This window comes from Rhipicephalus microplus, chromosome 2 (assembly GCF_043290135.1).
Source record: "Rhipicephalus microplus isolate Deutch F79 chromosome 2, USDA_Rmic, whole genome shotgun sequence".
Taxonomy (NCBI): Eukaryota; Metazoa; Arthropoda; class Arachnida; order Ixodida; family Ixodidae; genus Rhipicephalus; species Rhipicephalus microplus.
In genome coordinates, this window is record NC_134701.1 from 223,533,994 (window position 1) to 223,554,147 (window position 20,154).

At 43.2% G+C, this 20,154-nt stretch overlaps 1 protein-coding gene across 6 annotated transcripts in view; it reads left to right on the forward strand.

The window, feature by feature from the left end:
• egg (SET domain bifurcated histone lysine methyltransferase eggless) overlaps window positions 1–20,154 on the forward strand; it is a 139,215-nt gene that overhangs the window by 104,417 nt on the left and 14,644 nt on the right. For 5 of the 6 annotated variants that reach the window (XM_075876336.1, XM_075876348.1, XM_075876350.1 and 2 more), the window contains exons 2-14: window positions 2,506–2,819; window positions 3,978–4,050; window positions 4,452–4,513; window positions 5,444–5,514; window positions 5,715–5,833; window positions 6,473–7,570; window positions 7,794–8,019; window positions 9,311–9,454; window positions 10,056–10,373; window positions 13,710–13,837; window positions 15,156–15,221; window positions 16,558–16,814; window positions 18,479–18,547. In XM_075876336.1, coding sequence (XP_075732451.1) covers window positions 2,506–2,819; window positions 3,978–4,050; window positions 4,452–4,513; window positions 5,444–5,514; window positions 5,715–5,833; window positions 6,473–7,570; window positions 7,794–8,019; window positions 9,311–9,454; window positions 10,056–10,373; window positions 13,710–13,837; window positions 15,156–15,221; window positions 16,558–16,814; window positions 18,479–18,547 — 2,945 coding nt within the window. The remainder of the gene's footprint in view (window positions 1–2,505; window positions 2,820–3,977; window positions 4,051–4,451; window positions 4,514–5,443; window positions 5,515–5,714; window positions 5,834–6,472; window positions 7,571–7,793; window positions 8,020–9,310; window positions 9,455–10,055; window positions 10,374–13,709; window positions 13,838–15,155; window positions 15,222–16,557; window positions 16,815–18,478; window positions 18,548–20,154) is intronic. The other variant, XM_075876338.1, reaches the window with a different exon arrangement.

The following is a 20,154-nucleotide window of genomic DNA, read 5'->3' on the forward strand; positions in this document are numbered from 1 at the left end:
TCTCGAGCTCGCGATAGTTCATTTTTGGGAGACTGTTTTTATAGCAGCCCCTCTCATTGTCGATTTCAGAAAGGGTTGAATGAAGTAGCCCCCCCCCCCCAAATTCTTTGTGGCTTTCAGCCTCTATGTGGCCGTGCAAGTCTACCTGGTCTTTTTTTCTGAAAAGGTCTGCTAAGAGAAATCGCTCAAAAGGATCATGGCAGCCAATACAAACTCATTATGCAGGTGGTGGTTAGTTGTTTACACTAAAACCAAAGTCTCATCCCGTGTGTGGAATGACACACAGTTTATAATTGATTTTAAATATGTTCTGGACTATGTTATGTATTCATTGATATTTCTTAGATGGTACATGTATATTTACATCAATCTATTCCACAAGTCACCTCACCTTCAAAGTTTTGTGTTAGTACTCTTTCAAAAAAAAAAAAAAAGGTGTATTTTTTACCAGCTTGAAGATATGTGTCCTCAAAATGTCTGTTGCTGAAAATTTTCATTTTATTGAAATAATGTACACTCAGTGGCATAGTCGTAGTGTTCATTCATACTTTTATGATGATATATGAAACTGCTTCGTGGTCTCTTTCACTGACCCGTTGCGTAGGTCTCATTAGAAAACGCCTTTCGTCCATTTTTTTTATGCCTTGTCTCATTGGCACGATACATTTTGCATATCTATACACGTCTGGACGAATTTTGATTGAAATCTCTAGTGAGATCATAGCGACGATACTATGTTGCTCAACACGAAATAATGGGTGTTGGATATTGGTTTAGGAGTTTATTTCTCCTCTCGAACGGAATAAGCTTGACAATCTATTGTGCACTTGATTTCCGAACGCTGCATTGCATGCGCATTTGCATATCACTTTGTCTCCTTGTAGTGCTTTGCTGGTTACTCATCGTTGGGCTGTCATCCGCGGTGGAGCAGTTGTTAAGGTTCTTGGCTGCCGATTCAAAGGGCACGGGTGCGATCGTGGTCGCATTTCAATGGAGGTTAAACAGTAGAGGCTCGTGTGCCGTGCGATGTCGGTGCATTTTAAAGAACACCAGTTGGTCGAAATTTCGTGAGCCTTCTACAATGGCATCTCTCATAATTGTATCGTGGTTTTGGACGGTAAAAGCCCAGATAACATTATTATCATCATTGGTTTTCAAGTTTGCATTTATTCAAACACAAAAGAAATACATAGTTCAAATATGCAGACAAGGATATCGGTGTATTTACGTGAGAATGAGACCCTGGTTTATGAACTGCAATAAAATTCTGCTGCAATCTATAGCATAACAAAGGACGATGCAGTTATTATTAAAATGTGAGAAAAACCATTGTTACCAAATAAGATGTCAACAAGCGATGCTCAAATGTTATTCTTTAAACGAAAAAAAAGAAGAGATTTTTAAGAGATTGTCAAAAAGTGATATTATTGTTTAAAGGAAGAAGAAGAAATAAGAACAAAGTGAGAAAAGAAATGTGCAGGGTTCACCTTGTGAGAAAAATGAAAAGTGCAGGTTATCCTTGTGAGTGTTTATCTTGTAAAAAAAAAATAAAGGCATTTAATAAATTTAACAGAGGTTAGCAGAAAATCTTCTCATGAAAAGCACCATATTGTAGGAATTCTTTGAAATGCAGCAAGAAAAATGATTGCAGAGAGTATTGGATTTGGACGTTTTTACCGTATTAGGACTGAATGGTGTGAAAGGGAATTTGTTGTTTGAATGAAGCGAAACTAACTTTGTAGTGAGACTACTCAGTTTTGTTTGCCCGGGAAAGGATGAGGCAGTAGCTGTCTATTGCATGTCTCAGTTTAGGTGACACTACGAATACAAGGGAGACGACATATTGCACCAGCATTAGCCAACACACAGAGGGTCCTTGGCACTGTTGGTGCTCGTGTTGCAAACAAGTACCGAATTTGAATGCAGCCAACGCCTTTGGCGTTCGCGGCACGAAAAGCTCAACCTGAGGCACTGTTTGTTATTGTGAATTCAGTGCACCAGTATTTTGCTGAAGCTCTTTTGCTGTCATTGACCTTGGCAGAACTTGAAAGTCATATTCATGCAATAAGGAATTCGCTGGGCTTTCAAAGAGAGGAGCGTGGTTATCACTCTAAAAAGTATAATTAAATGTGAGTGTAGGAGAGTTGGTGTTGGTAAATGACCTGGTTTAGGTTTATCCATATTCATAGATCAGTGGCAGTCGAGCGGTTTATAAAAATACTGGCATCACACAGCAGGAGCTTGCTTTACGTGCTGGCTAATTCGATAACGCTTCGCAGAACTCCAAAGTGATGAGGGTAGTGATGTGCACTTGTTGGTGTGTCATGCTTCTTGGATACGGGTGCAAAAGGACAAGGATGAAGGGAAGATGATGGTATATCATGAAAAAAATGTTGCTATATCCAAAAGAGAATGCTTGTAAAATGCTTTGTACAGTACCGATTCCTTCAGTGAAAAGGACGTACAGTTTTCTGTTCTCATAGGGACATTTTTTTTCCAATGCAGGAAGAGACTTGATGACATGGTTGAAGAGCAGGAAAACCCTGGGAACTGTGGTGAAACCATGACACTTTCCGTACAGAGGATTGTTGAAAAAGAGGTGGCAAATGGCTGCCACGCTGAGGATGTTACTGGTGATGGACCTCTGGCAGCTAAACGTCTGCGCTTGGATGATAGTGAACAGTACCTTGTGTGTGACTGTGACATTTTAGGAACCATTGACAGTGTTGTGAGCTCCTTCCCGGTTGAGCATGATGACGTCTGGAAAGAAGAGGTCCGAAAGTTCTCCGCTCGCCATTGCAACATCGATAAGCTTGAGCGTGAGTGTGCCTTTTTTGTTTGCTGTGCCACTTTCTCTTCTGAAGCAGTGTTCCAATGAATAAAATTCAGAAAGGTCTTTCTAAAAAGGAAGAAATCGGGCTTCCAGACTCCAAATATCCTTGTTTACGTTACAAGTATTGGCTCATTTTGTGATCTTATTTGCCTTCTCAAAAGTAAGCTTTTGGTACAAAAACAGGCCTTGCATGCCGATTTCAACACTTCTTGCTCAAAATTTTTCGTTAATGGAAGAATGCGAATGAGACGTCAGTGAAAAGCATGCATCTGAAGCATTCGCTAAGAATAAATTCAAACATAGCAAACTTGGATTGTGTATGTGCTGCTTGTTAACATATCCAAAAGAACCCAGGTTGTTTGTGTATAAATCAAAATGAAGCAGGCAACTGTAGATGGAGACTAGCAATGTGAAAGATAAGATACTTTTCCTATGAAAAATCCGTAAACAGGAGTTGTGTCAAGCTGACGCTTTTACAAGTGGACTTGTCTTCCTCAAGGCTAGAACAGAAGTGATTTCATTAGCGCTAGCTTATCTACGTTTTGTACCTTCTCCTCAATCTTAGCAAAGGAGGGGGAGCGGCAACATTGGATACGCGGGTTTCAGAGAGTGGGGTGGGGGCGGCGTTGAATTGTATGAGTGAAGAATTTGGGTGAAGCAATAAGGATTTGGTGCTCTCTGAAGCTGCACTGCCATTGTAGCTGCTAGAAATGCAAAACCATTGAGAGCTGCGCTGCATGAATAAGAACTGTTCCGATGCAGGCCAGTGTACTGAAACTGTCATACTCGCCTACCACTTATCGCTGCATGTGTTGAGTGTACAGCTTTCTTGGCTCTGCAGAGAGAAAAATTTTGCTAATAACACTTCGCACTGTTTTCCTCATTGCCATTTCATAATTAGACTCTCTGATTTAGGAGCGTTCCGTCCAAGTTCAGAAAACAGGTGCCATAAAGTTGGTTGTCACTCTTTTCAAAGAATTGTTGCAAAGGCCTTAAGAAGGAAGTTATAATGATCTGATCGTACTTGACTGCATTTGGGCAGTAGTATCTTCTAGCTGTTGTAGTTTGTTTTATGTTCTTGTATAAATTTGCTCTCTCTTGTTACTGGCAATGCATAATCATGAAAATATCTCCTCTCATTTAGGTGAATTTATTCACATTGACATTGCCTTCGACAAAATGGAGCGCGATCTGCAGAAGTTGAAAGAGAAAAAGAGGTACGTGGCCTTAAGCATGACCGTCTTATTTTGTTACAGCAGTGTCGATACATGTGGGTGCATTAAAGGAGCTACTGACGTGAATGTTCTGTTTTAGCAGCCAGTGATTGGGCGTTTTGTTGACCAAGAGCCTTGAGGATTGTTGAATATACTAGTCGATTATGATGGCTCATCGGGGCATTATTAAACATAGAATTTTGGGGAGATTACATTAATATCAAGTTATGTAGTAAGAAGTACTTTTTATTGCATTTAGGAACATCACTGTTGCACTAAATTTAAGCTCTGAAAAGTGCCTCGATTCTTCATCTAAGTACTCAAGTTTTATAAAAATTTTAAGATCTTGGTGTTCTCATCTTTCTCTCATTAAAGAAAAATCTTTTTTTGCTTTTTGTTTGCAGTCGTGATGAAATTGCCTTGTTGTCACCTCCCGAACTTCACTTTTTTGACGTATTCGTCAATGGTAAGCATTAATGTTGCACAATATACATTTATCCTTTGAAAGTACAGTGTGCAATATGTAAGCAAGGTTATAAATGGCAATTAATTTATAACTTATGTTTTACACATTAGGGCGTGAAGAGGCATCTTTTTAATGACACCTATACCTCTTCTGTCTATTGTGTTCGATCATCGTTTTTGCAAATATGTGCTGGTCACTATAATACAAGCTTGTGCTCTCCCAAAGTTTAATTGCATATTAATGCATTGTTTGCTGTAGTACGTCACGTTTAGCTCTTTTGGTTTAATGTGGCTCTATAACGTTGATAACCTAGAAGAATGTGCCTCGCCGCAGTGGTCTAGTGGCTAAGGTACTCGGCTGCTGACCCTCAGGTTGGGAGATCGAATCCCGGCTGCGGTGGCTGCATTTCCAATGGAGGCAGAAATGTGTTAGGCCTGTGTGCTCAGATTTGGGTATGTTAAAGAAACCCAGGTGGTCGAAATATCCAGAGCCCTTTACTACAGCATCTCTCATAATCATATGGTGGTTTTGGGACGTTAAACCTCGCATATCAATCAATCAATCAACTTATGAGGAATGCACTGATGTGAGCTTTAAAGTTGGCTTAGTTGATCTGCATCCAAGGTTATGGACATGTTGGCCATCTGTCTTCTTTGTGTTATCAAGCAGGCCATTAGTAATGCTGTAACTAGTCAGTTAGCCCTGTTAGGTTTCGTGGTGTGGTTTCATATTTTTGGCTTCTTGTGAAACGTCTAAGGGCACGCAAACCACAGTCCGATTTTCAGTGCGTGTCATACTGATTTTAGTTTAATATCGAATTGCTTGCTTTAAGGCTGCCTGAAAAACTTTCTATATCCTTTTTTTTTGTTCTGAAGAATCTCTTTCGTATTCATTCGCTGTGTTTGAAATGACCTCTTCTTTACTTCCTAGCTGACCGCAGCTTCAAGAAGCCACACACCACCATTGCCCGAATGCCAGCTTCACCCTTAACAACTAATGCGGTAAGGGATGTGTACATAGCACTTAACAGTGGAGTGTCAGTATTTTTCATAGTATTGATGGAGCAGGGCTGTCGAGGGAAGGCATGTGTGAACGGAATATCGCAGTGGGCAGGGTCTCTGAATTTATTTGTTTATGTTGAAAGCATTTGCTATTGAGTATTACCTGATGTACCATTGTTTTATTTTTGATTTGTCCAAAGAATGCGGGCACCACAAACAAGGCATCCCCTAGTTTTGACGAAATCATTCCTGTTGGTCCCATTGGGAAGTTGACTCCAGCGCCCAGCAACCTTCCTCCGGAGGGTCCTATTGTTCGCAAGTATGTCCTTTGTGTTTCATTAGTGCAGATAGAATTCTTACGGGACTTGTTCGGGTTAGAGTGCATTGTACCCTCCTATATTGTTACCAATTTCTGTTCAGTTGTTTTATAGTGCATTACCTGCTGTCATAGAGTGCATGTTGTCATTGGGGTGTGTAAACTTTGCTTGCTTATCCCCATCTGACCTTCGCTTACACAGGTCAACATAAGCAAGGGGGACATTTCTGAATAGAGACTGTATAACGGTTATGTGGCCTTGCAGACTATGACCGACGCTTGGCGAAGGGGCATTCCTTAAGTAATTTCATGTTTTGTTCTCGTAAACATAAACCTTCTAATATGGTAAACCTTTTAAAAGCTTTTTAATATGCGAAGCTGCTTATGATAACAATACAATGAGAATAGTCTCTCGAACTGTGTCTTTATGGGTTGATACCCAACGTTAAGACAGCTTAGGTACTAGACATTTCTGCTTCATAGCAAGGATGGCAGTGAGCCTGCTGGGATCTTAATATGGATGCTTGCAGCTCACAAGTGAATGTGTGCCTCCTTTAGGGAGAGCAAAGCTGTGAAGATTTTTCTGTGGAAAGCGGGAGCTGAAGACCTGCTAATGGGGTCTCTTCATTTGCTAACTTTCAGGGAATTGGAGATTTCGTCAAAGGTCCTGGCCACTCGCAACTTTCCACTGGGAGTATTTTACAAGGCACGGATCATCCAGATCCAGGACACTAAGGATGCTGGCTCCGAACCGACGTATCGGGTGAAATACGAGACACGCAGGACTAACATAAACGCTCGTGCTCTCAAGTGGTACCACAAGCGAGAGTTGGCATACGCCGAGCGATCGACGGTCATTCTGCCGGTCGGCACTCGAGTGGTGGCCACTTACTCTGATGAATCGGTGCCTCCCCGGCACTCGTTGTACGCAGGACTCATTGCCGAGCCACCAAAGCCCTTGAACAAGTACAGATACCTTGTGTTTTTCGACGATGGCTATGCGCAATATGTGGATGTTGACAAAGTGTTCTTGATGTGTGGTTCCTCTCCGAATGTGTGGGAGGACATGTACCGTGATGTGCGTGACTTTGTGAGTAAATATCTTGAGAAGTACCCCGAGAGACCGATGCTCCGGCTTCGCAAAGGCCAGACCGTCAAGACCGAGTGGAATGGCAACTGGTGGATGGCGCGGGTGCTCACTGTGGATTCCAGTCTGGTTAAGATGTCGTTTGAGGCTGACAACCGCACCGAGTGGATCTACCGCGGCTCGACGAGGTTTTCGCCTCTATATATGGCACTCAGCCAGCCTCCGCAGAACACGGCTGCTACAGGTGGCCGCGTGCGCCGTCACAACCTGGTGCCTGTTGCGAACAAGCAGCACCGACCATTCGTCCAGTACACGCGCACCCTGGAGGATGAGCCTGCCGAGAACAGGGGCGACGATGACAGCGGTGAAGACTCTTCGAAGAAAGCAGCAATGCGTAATGTTGCGCGCAAGTCGACCACCCAGGACCGCAAGATCAGTGACAAGGATGACAACGAAAGGAATGAACTCGGTGTCCTCTTGTCCCAGGCTGGCACTCGGGAGGTGAATCGGCCAGATATCAAGGAAGGTGCTGTGTGTAGGCGCATTTCGTACAAGGCACACAGCTGTGCATCATGGTGCGTGAAGGATGATGATCCCGACGTCCATTTGGGGAAAAACCCCCTCTCAATTCCATGCTTGCTTGGCTGGGAAAGGTGCGTGTCCTGGTATATTAGCACTCTTCACTAGCCATGTTTGCATGAATATATCATGGCAGCCTGTTTTTTTTATTCATATTTTTTTAACAAAGCGTATCTCGTACTTATTGGGTATTGGGCTACTACTAGAACAGAATTGTCACACATATCTGCGAGTGCCGTTAGATGCTGCTTTCCTTGTGGCATGGCATTTAATACATGGTGATTTTGTCCACCACAGGCAAATTGTAAAGCAGAGCAAGAGAAGCAAGCGGAGAGTGTTCTACGTTGCCCCCTGTGGGAGGCGGTTGAGGAATATCGACGAAATTGTTCACTACCTGGAGCTCTGCAAGTCGCACCTGACTGTAGACCTGTTCTGTTTCGACAGCCTAGTCAATGTTTTCTGTCAGTTTGTGCCTGAGGTGGTGCGGAGCTATCTTGAAGACATCACCTATGGCAAGGAGCAGGTACGTTTGTCACGCACGGTAACAGGTGAACTGTAACAGGCAAAGCATAGTGCAGTAGTCATGTGCAGTGTAGCAACAAACTGTAATTTAATTATAAACTGGAACTAAAAATGTAACGGCATTACAGTTAGTTTTCTAGAGCTTTCGAAAGTAGACCTCTTGCAGCTAGAATAGACAAAGTAATTTTTTCCAGTTTGTAACTGCGAACAGATAACCTCATTATTTTCCTATTACTATTAAGAACAGCAATGAACTGTCTCTCTACTGCCGAAAACAGGCTTGTTCTCTTTGCTTTTATGTGTTTTAATATTTGAAGACTAAATAGTTTCAGTGTATCTTGCAACACTGCCAGTTTCATTACTGTTTTGAATGGAAGTGAAGCACACAACTCCTGAATATTCTTATGTCTTCACTCAATTAAGCATCTCGGAAAGCAGTGATGAAGATAATAGTTTCCAATTCTTATTGAAAGTATTGAAAGTACTGAGAAGGCCATGCCACAAAAGCTATGCAACAGGTACAATGACAATGCTACATTGCACAAAGCAGCATTTTGTGAGAGCTTAGGTGTTGCTCTGGTGGTCTTTTGAATGCATTCACTGTGGATGAGATTTGAAGGGGCCCTGCAACACTTTTTGAGCATTGTCAGAAAACGATGCCGATCGGTAGTCTACGCTCACGAGAGCACATGAGCCAAATATTATAGCGCAGCTTGGGTCCTGAAATTTGCAATAAGTTCTCATTGTCGGCTAAAAATTTTCTTCTCTCAGCAAATGACGCAAAGGACACTACAAGATCGAAAATCATTTGTCACAACCATTGTATCAGCCATTGGCTAAGGGAGCATAACCAGCTCAGTCGTTACTGGGGACGCCGTACGAGGCCGCGACTTGTTCATGAGTGGGTGCGCAATTGCACTGGAAAACCACGTATTAGAAGAAAAAAAAGAAAAAAAGTGTTCAAGGTCACGAGGTGCATGGCGTATTTTCTTTCTCTGGGCCATCCCTTCCAGCTTTGTTTCCAGTGCTTACGTCGGGACGAGATAAGAGAGTGCAATTGCAGCTGCGACAATTCTTTGTAACTCCGCTCGTACTGGATGGATGGTAAAAGTTTTCACGGTGGTGAATTTGTCAGGCAACAAGCTCTTTTAGAGAATACATTCGATGGCTACTTAGGAAAGTGTTGCAGGGCCCCTTTAATTCATGAGACTTGGTTGTTTTTTGGATATATTTGTGAACTGAAAAAGCGACACACAGAGTAATTGAATCGTTTTTTTCTCCATCTCTTCTAGTTGCCTGTATCTTGTGTAAATAGCCTTGATGGGGGGTACCCTACATTTGTAGACTATTCGTCTGCACGTTATCCAGGGAAAGGTGTGCAACTGAACTTAGACCCCGATTTCCTTTGCGGCTGCGATTGTGAAGACGACTGCCAGGTGAGCGATGTGTCCTCGTTGACTGTGCATGAAAAAATACTTGGCCAATAGCTCTTCAACACAGGGGGCACACATCCTCCCTCTAATTTCGGTCATGTTTAATTTCATCAGACAGTAGACCATCTATTCTATCCGCTGTCCTTCAAGACTGCCCTTGCTTTGGCACCGTGTTTAGGCTCAGTGAATGTCGTATTGAACCAATGGTTGTTTTAACAAGCAAAACTGTCTATATCCACTTTTTATCAGAAGGACTAAGATGGTTTGCGCACTGAATGAAGAGAGCCAGAGGAGAGCATCTGGTAACTGATTATAAGAAAGACTACTGTGCCCAACATTGAAATAGGGATTAATCAGAAATATAGTGTGTTGTACTCTGCTTATGATCCCTTATGTAAGGGGCAAAGACTACTCCCAGATGCATGCCCCTTGTTAAGTTGTTCAGCTGTGATTTGTCAGAAATGCAGGAAATGGCATCCTTAAGCGAAAGTACAGGGTTGTGTATAAGATAATTCTGTGGTGCAGGCAGAGGCCTTATCTAGAAGAGCTGCATTGGTGTATCTATAAAAACTTCTATCTACCACGCAATGCACTCTGATTGCAGGACCGGGAGAAGTGCAGCTGCCAGCAGCTGACCATTGCAGCGACGGAGGCACTGACCACTGGCAAGAACCCGAACGCGGGCTACCACTACCGCCGGCTGCAGGAGCCTCTCATCACGGGCATCTATGAGTGCAACTCGCAGTGCCGATGCTCGCGCCGCTGTTACAACCGTGTAGTGCAGAATGGTCTGCGTGCCCGCCTGCAGATATTCAAGACTGAGAAGCGGGGCTGGGGCATCCGTTGCCTCGATGACTTGCCCCAGGGAAGCTTCATCTGTGTCTACTCCGGCCAGCTGCTAAATGAGCAAGCTGCTAATGAGGTGCGTAGTACTTCATTGGATTGTTTTGCGGTGGCAGGGCATGCCTTGCGAGGGCAATGCAATTCCTGGTCGTTAAGAACAACAGGCTGGGTTTAGTGGGACGCGAGAGAACTCAAGCATGCAAGGGTGAGCCAAGAAACTTGGTGGGCAGATGAGGTTATGAAGCTTCCGGGGCTAGCATGGCTACAGCAAGTGCGGGACTGGGTTGATTGGTGAAACTCGCGAGAGGCCAATGTCCGGCAGTGGGAGTGGTCGTGCGAACGATGTTGGTGATGATGCAGTGACAATGCATGATGTGGTAGCAATGGAGGGGTTTCACGTAAGAAACAATGTTAGTTGGAAAAAGTGGGCTTTGCTAAAGAAATAGGTGTTTGTATTATTTTGTTTGGGAAGTTACCATGTATTATTTTTTATTTCTGGATCTAAAAATACAAAGATGTATTTTGAAGAAAAAAATGTTTAGAAAATCAGTTTATTCCATTGGTGATTTGGGAAAGCTGCACATATTCATTACATATAACGGGCGAGGGACACTGTTAAAATTCAGCATCCGAGTATTACAAAATGTTCTGGCATTGCATTATCTTGTGATGTGCGCAAATTTTTTCTAGAAGATAATGACTTTGTGTTTTTTAGGTACAAGAGTATCAAAGTCATTATCTTCTAGTCATTATCTTTCATTGAACCTTTTAGGCAAGCGTATGTTGCTTCTAAACATTTTTTTTGTCGGGAAATCATCAAGTGCTTCTCAGGTTTTCCTGTTCAAGCATATAAACTGAAATGAACTGCTGCGAAATGCAAAGGAGAAAAAAAATTCCGTGCTATTACTGCTTTTTGACTTCATCAATGTGTGGATTTTTTAAAAAAGCTCCCTCGCCTAATTTGAAAATCGCAAAAAAGGACGCATGTAGATTGTACATGAGAACATCTGCAAAGTATGGAACTGCTGCACAGTGTAGAAATGTTGTAAATTCATACGGATAGCCTGAAAATTTTTCTTTTGTAGGTGAGATAAAGCCGCATCCACATCTGAAGTGTGCGGCAAGCCTTGCAGAAGATTGCTGACACGCAATGTTTTTTTTTTTTATCCTATAAATGGCATGCAATGCTGCCGTTGTAGCTGTGCTGCAAACCAAGAACAACAGGAAAGAAAATAAATAAACGAGGCAGGGTGTGTCACTTTACTTGACATAAAGAGCTGCCTCAGTTCCAGCACTTGGAAGAATGCGTGGAATGTATGCCGGTTGATAACGCCGGATGATGCGAATGGAGAGATGAGTGTTCTGGCAGTACAAGCTTGCCGCCTGAAGGCATAATTATGAGACGATGCAATTTCTTTGATTTTGATAAGGAATATATTGGAAACATGATTTGGATGAAACATCTCCTTGGGTGGCATCTAAACTTCCTAGACGAAATTCGCGATGGAGCCTGGAGGAGGAGCCCTTGATTATGCATATTGTACTACAGAAATGCAAGTTGCGGCGAGCATCATGTCGTATATTTGTAGTAGCCCTACAAGACTTGCCTTTTCAAGGGGCCCTGAAGCAACCCTCGGGCTTGGTGAAAGAACACTTGCGAAAAAAGCGGACTTTGCTGTGAACAGATCAGTCAAGTCTTGCAGTCGTGCCTAGTACGGAGCATTCGCTGGCAGAGTGCAAAATTGCCGCTGTTTTGGGCATGCTCTCTGCAGAGAGACCCGTCCTTAAATCTTTTTCAGTGAGCAGTGCACAAGCTATAGGTTGTGATACAGCAGATAGCTGCGGTTGGAGAATAGCAGACGTACATCAAGAACTCTGTTTTAGATCACGTGGACTTCTTGCTACAGGGTGTCGCCACTTGCTGGGCACTGTTCCCTAAAGTGGGCTAAAATTATGCATTAACAACTCCGATGCACACCAGAATCGAAATGGGAGGGAGCAATCAGAATTCATGTCGCTGGCTGATTCTTGTTTGTGTGCCATCACTCACTCCCAGTGTAGCTTCTAGCATGCATGCTCAACGAGATGAAAGAAAAGAGAAAGCACTTATTAAAGAATGCATCAAATCCATGTAGCTCCCACTTGTGATTGATGGATTTGAAATTTTCGTGGCGGCCAATTCATGAGGCAATTAACTTCAACACTGACGTATTTGATGATTACTTGAAAAAATGATTCAGGACCACTTTGACTCATTCAGCTACATGCACTCATTGATACAGTAGAATAAGTGGACCTCATGCTAGGTTATGCATGACAATCGCAACTAAGTAAAACCTCGTTAATTCGAAGTGACCGGGACCATGAGAAATCTTTAAATTAAGCAGGTTTTCGAAATAATGAAACAGGCAAAAGCGGGATGAAAGGCACTTGATATTATATTCAATTTAATCAGGACTGGTCGTTTGCTGTGGCAGCTATTGTACGGCTCCAAGGGTTATGTTTCATAGCAATACCAGGTCACAATTTTGGTGCTAACAAGGGGGAACGCCAGGCCTCGCTGCTGCTATCGAATTAAAAAAAAAAAAAACCTGTCTCGTGATTAATTGAAATACACGCCTGCAAAAAATAAGACATCTTCACAGCAAAACAGTAGCCACACGCGGGCAGCATGTCGCCTGTTATTCGTGGCGTCAGCACGTCACGATGCGACCATTCGCCCATTTTTTCTAGTAAAATAGAGAATTTAATCATTGACAGTGAGACGAACTTCGCGATGTTTTGGCAGGAAAACATGATCATTGAAGCTTTCGAACAGAGTTTTTGAAGTAGATATTTCAGGCAAGAGCTCCTTAAGCAGTGCAAGTTTGCAAATTGCTGGAGTGACCGGCACTCTGAGGTTCGCATACATCGTAAATTCCTCCAGATTGTCTTTTAGTAATTACTTTATATTTCCACAAAGAATGGGTAAATTATGATGCAATGGCGTTGCAAAAAGCATGCGACATGCTGCCCTCGCTCTGCCGCTTTGTTGCAGTGAAGCATGTCTTGTTTTTTGCAGGCTCACGTTTCAATTCATCACGAGACCACTTTTATTTACAATTTTATTTTTGTGCTGGAAGTATTGACGCTGGAGTGCTTCAGATGCCACTCAGTAGTATTGCTACAGTACATTGTGTAGTGGCTTTTAAGGGCTGTCATTTCCACGGTTTTGCGGGGAAATCGGGTTTGGGTATTAGTACACTGCACTTAAAGTTTTCGAATTAACCTGACTGCTGCTGATTGCCGCTTTAAATTATCTGCTCAAACTTACATTGCAAAATACCAGACTGTGAAAATACTTCAAATAAGTGAGATTTTGAAATCACAGTTCGAAATAATGAGGTTTTACTGTACATTTGGATACCTTGTGCAGGACGGCAACCAATATGGGGACGAGTACCTGGCTGAGTTAGACCACATTGAAGTTGTGGAAAAGCAGAAGGAGGGTTACGAGAGCGATGTCGTTCCTGCTTCGGAGGACAACAGTGACGAGAGCGTTGAGTAAGTTTGAGGCACTCTTCGTGCACATAATTTTCTCCTTCATGACCTATTTCATTGACACTTTGAGCTGAATTTCCTGAGCTTTGCCTGTAACTAAACAGTGCCCTTAATTGCTGCAGGTGTCGAGTCTGAAGATTGTGGAACTGTAAATGTGTTTCTCTTTGTATTTGGGATTCCCACTTGCTTGCGGCTGCTCTTTGTTTCTTGAGAGACTGCTGTTTGTCGCATCACATGCAATCGTTTGCAGCGTCTTCTGCTCTGGCTTGAAGATGAGAATTTGCAAAGACATTTGTTTATTCATAAACGTAGAGTGAGTGGACTACTGCTAAGTTCATATTATTATTGGTATTGTGGTATTATTAGTGGTATTGTTTCATTGCATGCAGATAAGCAACTTGTGAAATATACGTACCTGGCAAGTCTCCCGGATTTTCCAGGAGACTTCCGTATTTCGGCCATTTCTTACGTTTGTATGGTTGGCAGGAAAATCTTCTGGGAATCGAAGTTTATCGGTGTGGTGTGGCCACACTGACAAAAAGCGAATCCAATTCAATCCAGGTTTCTTGTGAACTCATTGTATATAGCATTATGTAAGCCAATTTAGAAGGAGTTTACGTAAACCTATGTAGTTAGGCAAACTCTTCTGTGTTGTTTGTTTGGCCACTCTAAGTCGTTAAACGACCTTTACTTGAACTGATAAAGCACATTAGGGTAAAGAAGAAATGGCCGAGCACACTTGCGGATAATAAGATTGCAATAGCGATGTTTACACTTACGGGATTATTTGGAACTGTTCTCTTCCTCCCCCTTGTTTCGGAAGTCTCCCATATTCATATTCCTTTGAATTGGCAGGTATGAATATGATACTGCTTGCAAGTCTGAGTGATGAACTTGAAGTGGCAACAATAAAATGTTTATATAATTTTAACCATGTCACTGTTTAATTTGAGGGGATAGATGCTGGATGTTTTGGGTTTGGGTTGTCCTGTGGACTTGAACTCACTAGTGCAAATCAATATTTTGGTTTCACAAAAGTGCCGGCACTATTTTAAAACAAACGACAGCACTTTCTGCCCATTTTAGTGGCTAAATCAATGTGAAATTATTCAGGTGGAGTTCTTTCAAGTCAAGTTTATTGGGTGACACTAAAGGTGCTGTGAAGAAATCAATTGGTGAAAGTAGCATAAGTCATTGCAGTGTACTTTATTAGCTGTCTGTTTTTTTAATTTCAAAGATAGCTTAGCGTAGCTTCTTAATGTGCTTGCTGGATGTATATGGTTTTGTACATTACTTATAGCTTTGTTTCCCGATTTTTTAGTGAAGAGGAGGCCCGTGAAGGCTTATCCGATACAGACTACGACTCTGGTTGCCCTGATACTCCGAGGTAAGTGCTGTAGCCCTGTACCTTTTAGTATGACTCCCGAGTTGTCTGGTTTGTTTAGTACTGGCATGTGCAAGCGGTGCTATTGCACTGAATTGGCATTATTAGCATTATCGGCATTATTGCTAGACTGCCTGTTAATTTACTTAGGAAAGTGGCTTTGTTAAAGTCTGCGACAAACCTCGAATTGAGACTTCTGGGAAGAAATGAATAATTGGTCAATCAATAATTATATAGTACTGATATACTACTGCTGGACAGAAGAACTTAGTGTGATTTTGATTTATCACGCCAAGTGTCACTTGGCCTTGGGTGACGCACTGCTGCACGAGAAAGAAGACTGTTGGAATTCATGGTAACGGTGATGTTTGAATCAGTAAGTACATGATAAACATGTACAGGCTATATTACGCAATGTTAGCTGAACAGTAATGACATCATTCACTATGACAAGATATACTGCAAGTGACAGCAACTCCTCGTGCATAAACCATGTGGCTACTATACAGCATGGCCGATGGCTCACCACTGCTTGACAGCAAAAATGATAATGGGAATGTGAAGCCATCGGCCCCGCCCTCAGCGAGGACAGGTGGGCTGCGCTCTTACGCAGCCCCGAACTTAAGGATCAAACCCTGGCCGTCCAGAGTGCCCGCGAACGGGCCGCCAAGCTCGGCTTGACGGTCCCAACGTGGGATTAGCCGGGTGGCGCGGGGCTCCCCTGCGTCTTCTCAGGACAAAAATAAAGTTTTAATCAATCAATCAATGGAGCATATTTTTCAGTGAATAGATTTGAACACTTAACAACATTCCTAATAAGAAGATTGATGTTTTAAAAATATTACTGAAACAGCTTTTAGTGTTCCTGTTTTTTCAAGTCTCCGCCACTGAGGATACGCACTAGAATGGAACAATGCGAGTTTGCTGAACATTCTCTTCGTTCAGCGAACTGGGAGCGCAGAGAAAACACAAAGGACGAAGCGAGGAACCACACAACACGAGCTCGTGTTGTGTGGTTCCTCGCTTCGTCCTTTGTGTTTTCTCTGCGCTCCCAGTTCGCTGAACGAAGAAAATGAATTACCAACTGGCCCACATTTTGATCCTTTTGCTGAACATTCTTTGACGAATGAGTTCTGCTGCAAGTGCTGCTGAACATACCGCTTTGACAGGGTGCGAACGGCACGGTCGCATATTGGACTTAGCATATTTAATGTGATAGGGCTCACATAATTGTTAAGCCTTGTGAAATTAGTGTCCTTGTGGTGCTACATGACAATCCACATTTGCACAAATTGTTACATATTGTTACATGCTTGTCTTCTATTTGTGTCCTCTGCAGAGAAAGAAGTTCAAGAGTTCGAAAGCAGAGGGTGCCGCCGACCGAGGACTCCTCTGACAGCAAGGCAAACGACGATGAAGACAGCACAAGCAACGACGAAGCACAGAAAGTGAACGGTGTCAGCATCAAGGAGGATGATCACGCAGAAAGCAAACCAAGTTCAAAGGAGAGCTCTCCCGTAAAGTCTGACAAGTCCGTAGACGACGAGCCGTGGCACACGAAAAGCACCAAAGACATCAAGCCGCCCGACACAGCAGGTATGTGTGGCTTACCATCCGTTAAGTGCATCTGCTATTTGCGTGAAGTGCCGACTGGTGGACGGTTCGATGCATGTTATGGGGAATCAGTATGCCTTTGTGCAGGTTGGTACTTAAATTTGAAAGTGTCTGGGTGCTTTGAGGGAAGTTCTTAAAGGGGCCCTGAAAAACGTTTTCAAGTAACAATGGAATGAATTCACTGGAAGAGCTTATTGTCTCATGATTTCAACTTTAAAAATATGTCCAGTGCGAATGGAGTTACAAAGGTTTGCCGCTTGCTGCAATCGCATTCTTTCTTCTCTCGTCCCGACGAAAGCCCTGGAAGCTAAGCAGGGAGGGGTGGCAGGGCCACAGAAAAACGTCACGCGCGCTTCATGACCTTGAGCATTTTTTTTTGTACTTTGAATGCGCGGCTTTTTCAGTCTGATCGCGCGCGCGGACAAATAGTGGCCTTTCGCGGCGATCTGTGTAACAAGCGAGCGCTTCGTGTTCAGATCAGCCAATGGCTGATAGATGGGTCGTTGACGTGTGATTTTTGCGCTTATAACATGATTTGTCAAGAGAAGAGAAAGCTATTTTTAGCTGACTTTGATAACTTATTGTGAATACCTGGTGGTGTGCTGTGCTATAATATTTGGCTCGCGTGTTGTCGGGAGCCTCTACTACCGATCGGCACCGTTTTCTGACCATGTTCAAGAAGTGTTGCAGGGCCCCTTTAAGGAAAGCTTATGACAAATAGGAAGGGATTATGCAGTGAAGCTTGTGGCTGCACCTACAAAGAACTGGGAATCAGACGCAATCACGTACTGTCAAATCTATAACCAACATCTTGATTAACTTATGGCTAGTACTGCGTGCAATAAGTATACACTTATGGTGAAAATTGGATATAATGGGATATAAAATGGGGTATATATAAGGGGGAAAGTTGGGACAGGGAGGTTGGATGTAATTGGGTTTTTCCACGGAAGAAGGAGACTATTGTAACAAGGCTTGACTGTGCTTAGCTTTGCCTGCACAGCAGTAATGACCTCAAAGTGGCTCTTGACCGCAGCACATCGACTAGATCCGACGCAACACAATAATTGGAAAGCCATCAATCAATAAGTTGTCATTACATTAAGTGATTGCTTTCCCGACATCAAGCCTGCCTAAGGCAAGTTTGCCAACAAGTTGCAAGCACCAGTGTAGCTCAGTGGTAGAATACTGGGCTGGCACCCAGCCGACCCGTGTTTCGAGCCCCAATGTGTCTTTGGTGCTAGGTTTTTTTTTTTTCTAATTTCACGGGATGCGGTTATAGACACCAGTGGCAGCGGCGGACAACTGCGCGTGACCCGAGTTGTGATTTTATAACAGCTTTCCCTGTAAAAGCATATTGTCTCAGGCTCGGCTTTTGGGTCCTTTCTTCGCGCCAGTGAGTGCGATTACAGTCGAACCACTTCATTAAAACATGAGTTATTGCTGACACATAAGGGTGCCTTTGTTATACCATGCTTTTTTTTATAAATGTCTACACAGATATCTAGAGAAACAAACGGTAGGCATTTTTTACCTACTCCTAATTTACCTTGTAATATGTTTGTGTTCATTATATTGATGCTTCGTGAAAGTTAAGGTGCGCTAAATACTGGCTCACTCGCAACACCGCTATTTTTTTTCTCCAGGTGAAGATAGTCAGTCGAGCACCAAGTCTGAAAATGTAAAGATAACAAAGAAGACGAAAAAGCAAACAGGTAAATTTTAATTGCAGTAAATTTAGAACACTTACTGGACATGCTGGTTTGTGTACCCTTAGATAACCTTCTGTTTTTTGCATTTCAATGCCATAAGTTTATGACTTGTCACGTGTGACAATTTTGTTGTATGGTACTAATAGCCTAGAAGAGTTCTGTGTTGTCCTCATTGTTGGCGAGTACTACTAGGCTGTTTAAAATGCAAGGCTAAGAAAAGCAGACCATCTGTATGAGATAACATACAGTTGCACCTATGCTATGAATCTTGGTAGAATGATCTTTGCATAAGCAATCTATGTGCAGTACAGCTTTTGCATGCCATTTCCACATCATTGCAATGGTCTTGTGTGCTGATCTGTTCGGAAACACAAATGCTGTCATAGTAACATTAATGTATCTTGTAGTATTTATTGTTGATATATATGTGGGGTTTAACATCCCAAGACCACAATATTATTATGACAGAGGCCGTAGTGGAGGGCTCCGGAAATTTCGATTACCTAGGGTTCTTTAAAGTGCACTCAAATATGAGCACGCGGGCCTACAGCATTTTTGCCTCCATTGAAAATGCAGCTGCCGTAGCCGGTTGTGGTATTTATGGTACGCAGCAGAAAGTGACGTCTCCACATTTTGACATTTTTTTATTACACTCGAGCCCACATATAACGGCCCCACGTAAAACAAACTTTCGCTTAAAACGAACAATATCTGCGTGACCGTGAAAATATACATTGGTTTGATGGCACAAAATCGCACTTACAACGAACGTCTCCGAGCACTACCGATCAGTTACAGCGAACGAGGTCGGTGCTCAACCGACTTCCCTAGAAACCACTTTCAACCATTGATCAGGCATTGACGAGGTGCACATACATTCTTAGTGTTAAACACCGACCCTGCCTCCGCGTCCCTCTAGTTGTCACTCTCCCCAACAGCTTTTTGTTCTGCACCCCTCTGTGTTCTTTTCCCCTCGCTACTCTGAGCACACTGCATTGCCAGACGAGGCCCATGTGTACTCGCTGCCACTGATCTTTCAAAGACCGGTCAGCCATCTTCTTTGTTTTTGATTGCTGGTACTAACGTTGGCGTCGCCGGCCTAAAGTGACCAGACCATTTGCCAACATCGTCGGCCACTGACTGTATTCGATCTTCTGTGTCTAGTGCACGCGCGCATGCTACCCCACCGACTCTGATAATTCTCAATTAGTTTTGTGTTTAGGACCTGTTCTCGCTCACTTCGCACTCGGCTCAGCATGCACTCCACACGCGTGCAGAAGGGTGAAAACGGCTGTTAATTTGCGCAAAACGAATCGCGAAATATAGAAGTCCGTGAGGCCTCGCAAACCTGCCGGCGCAAGAAAACAATTTTTTGGCCGCGACCGCCGATTCCTTGAACACCGTCGTGGGCGCTGATACAGGCGGCTATGCTTTGACTTCTGCACGCGGAGGCACTCTTTCAAGTTTTTCTACGCGTGAGTTGCGCGTTTCGTAGACCTTTCAAGCAAGCTACCCGACCTACCTCCTTCCCGCGTGTTTTGGTTTTCAAGATTGCCCTCCCGCCGTGACCTCCCCTCTCTTCACTCTATCGTAATTTCTTGCCCTTCTTA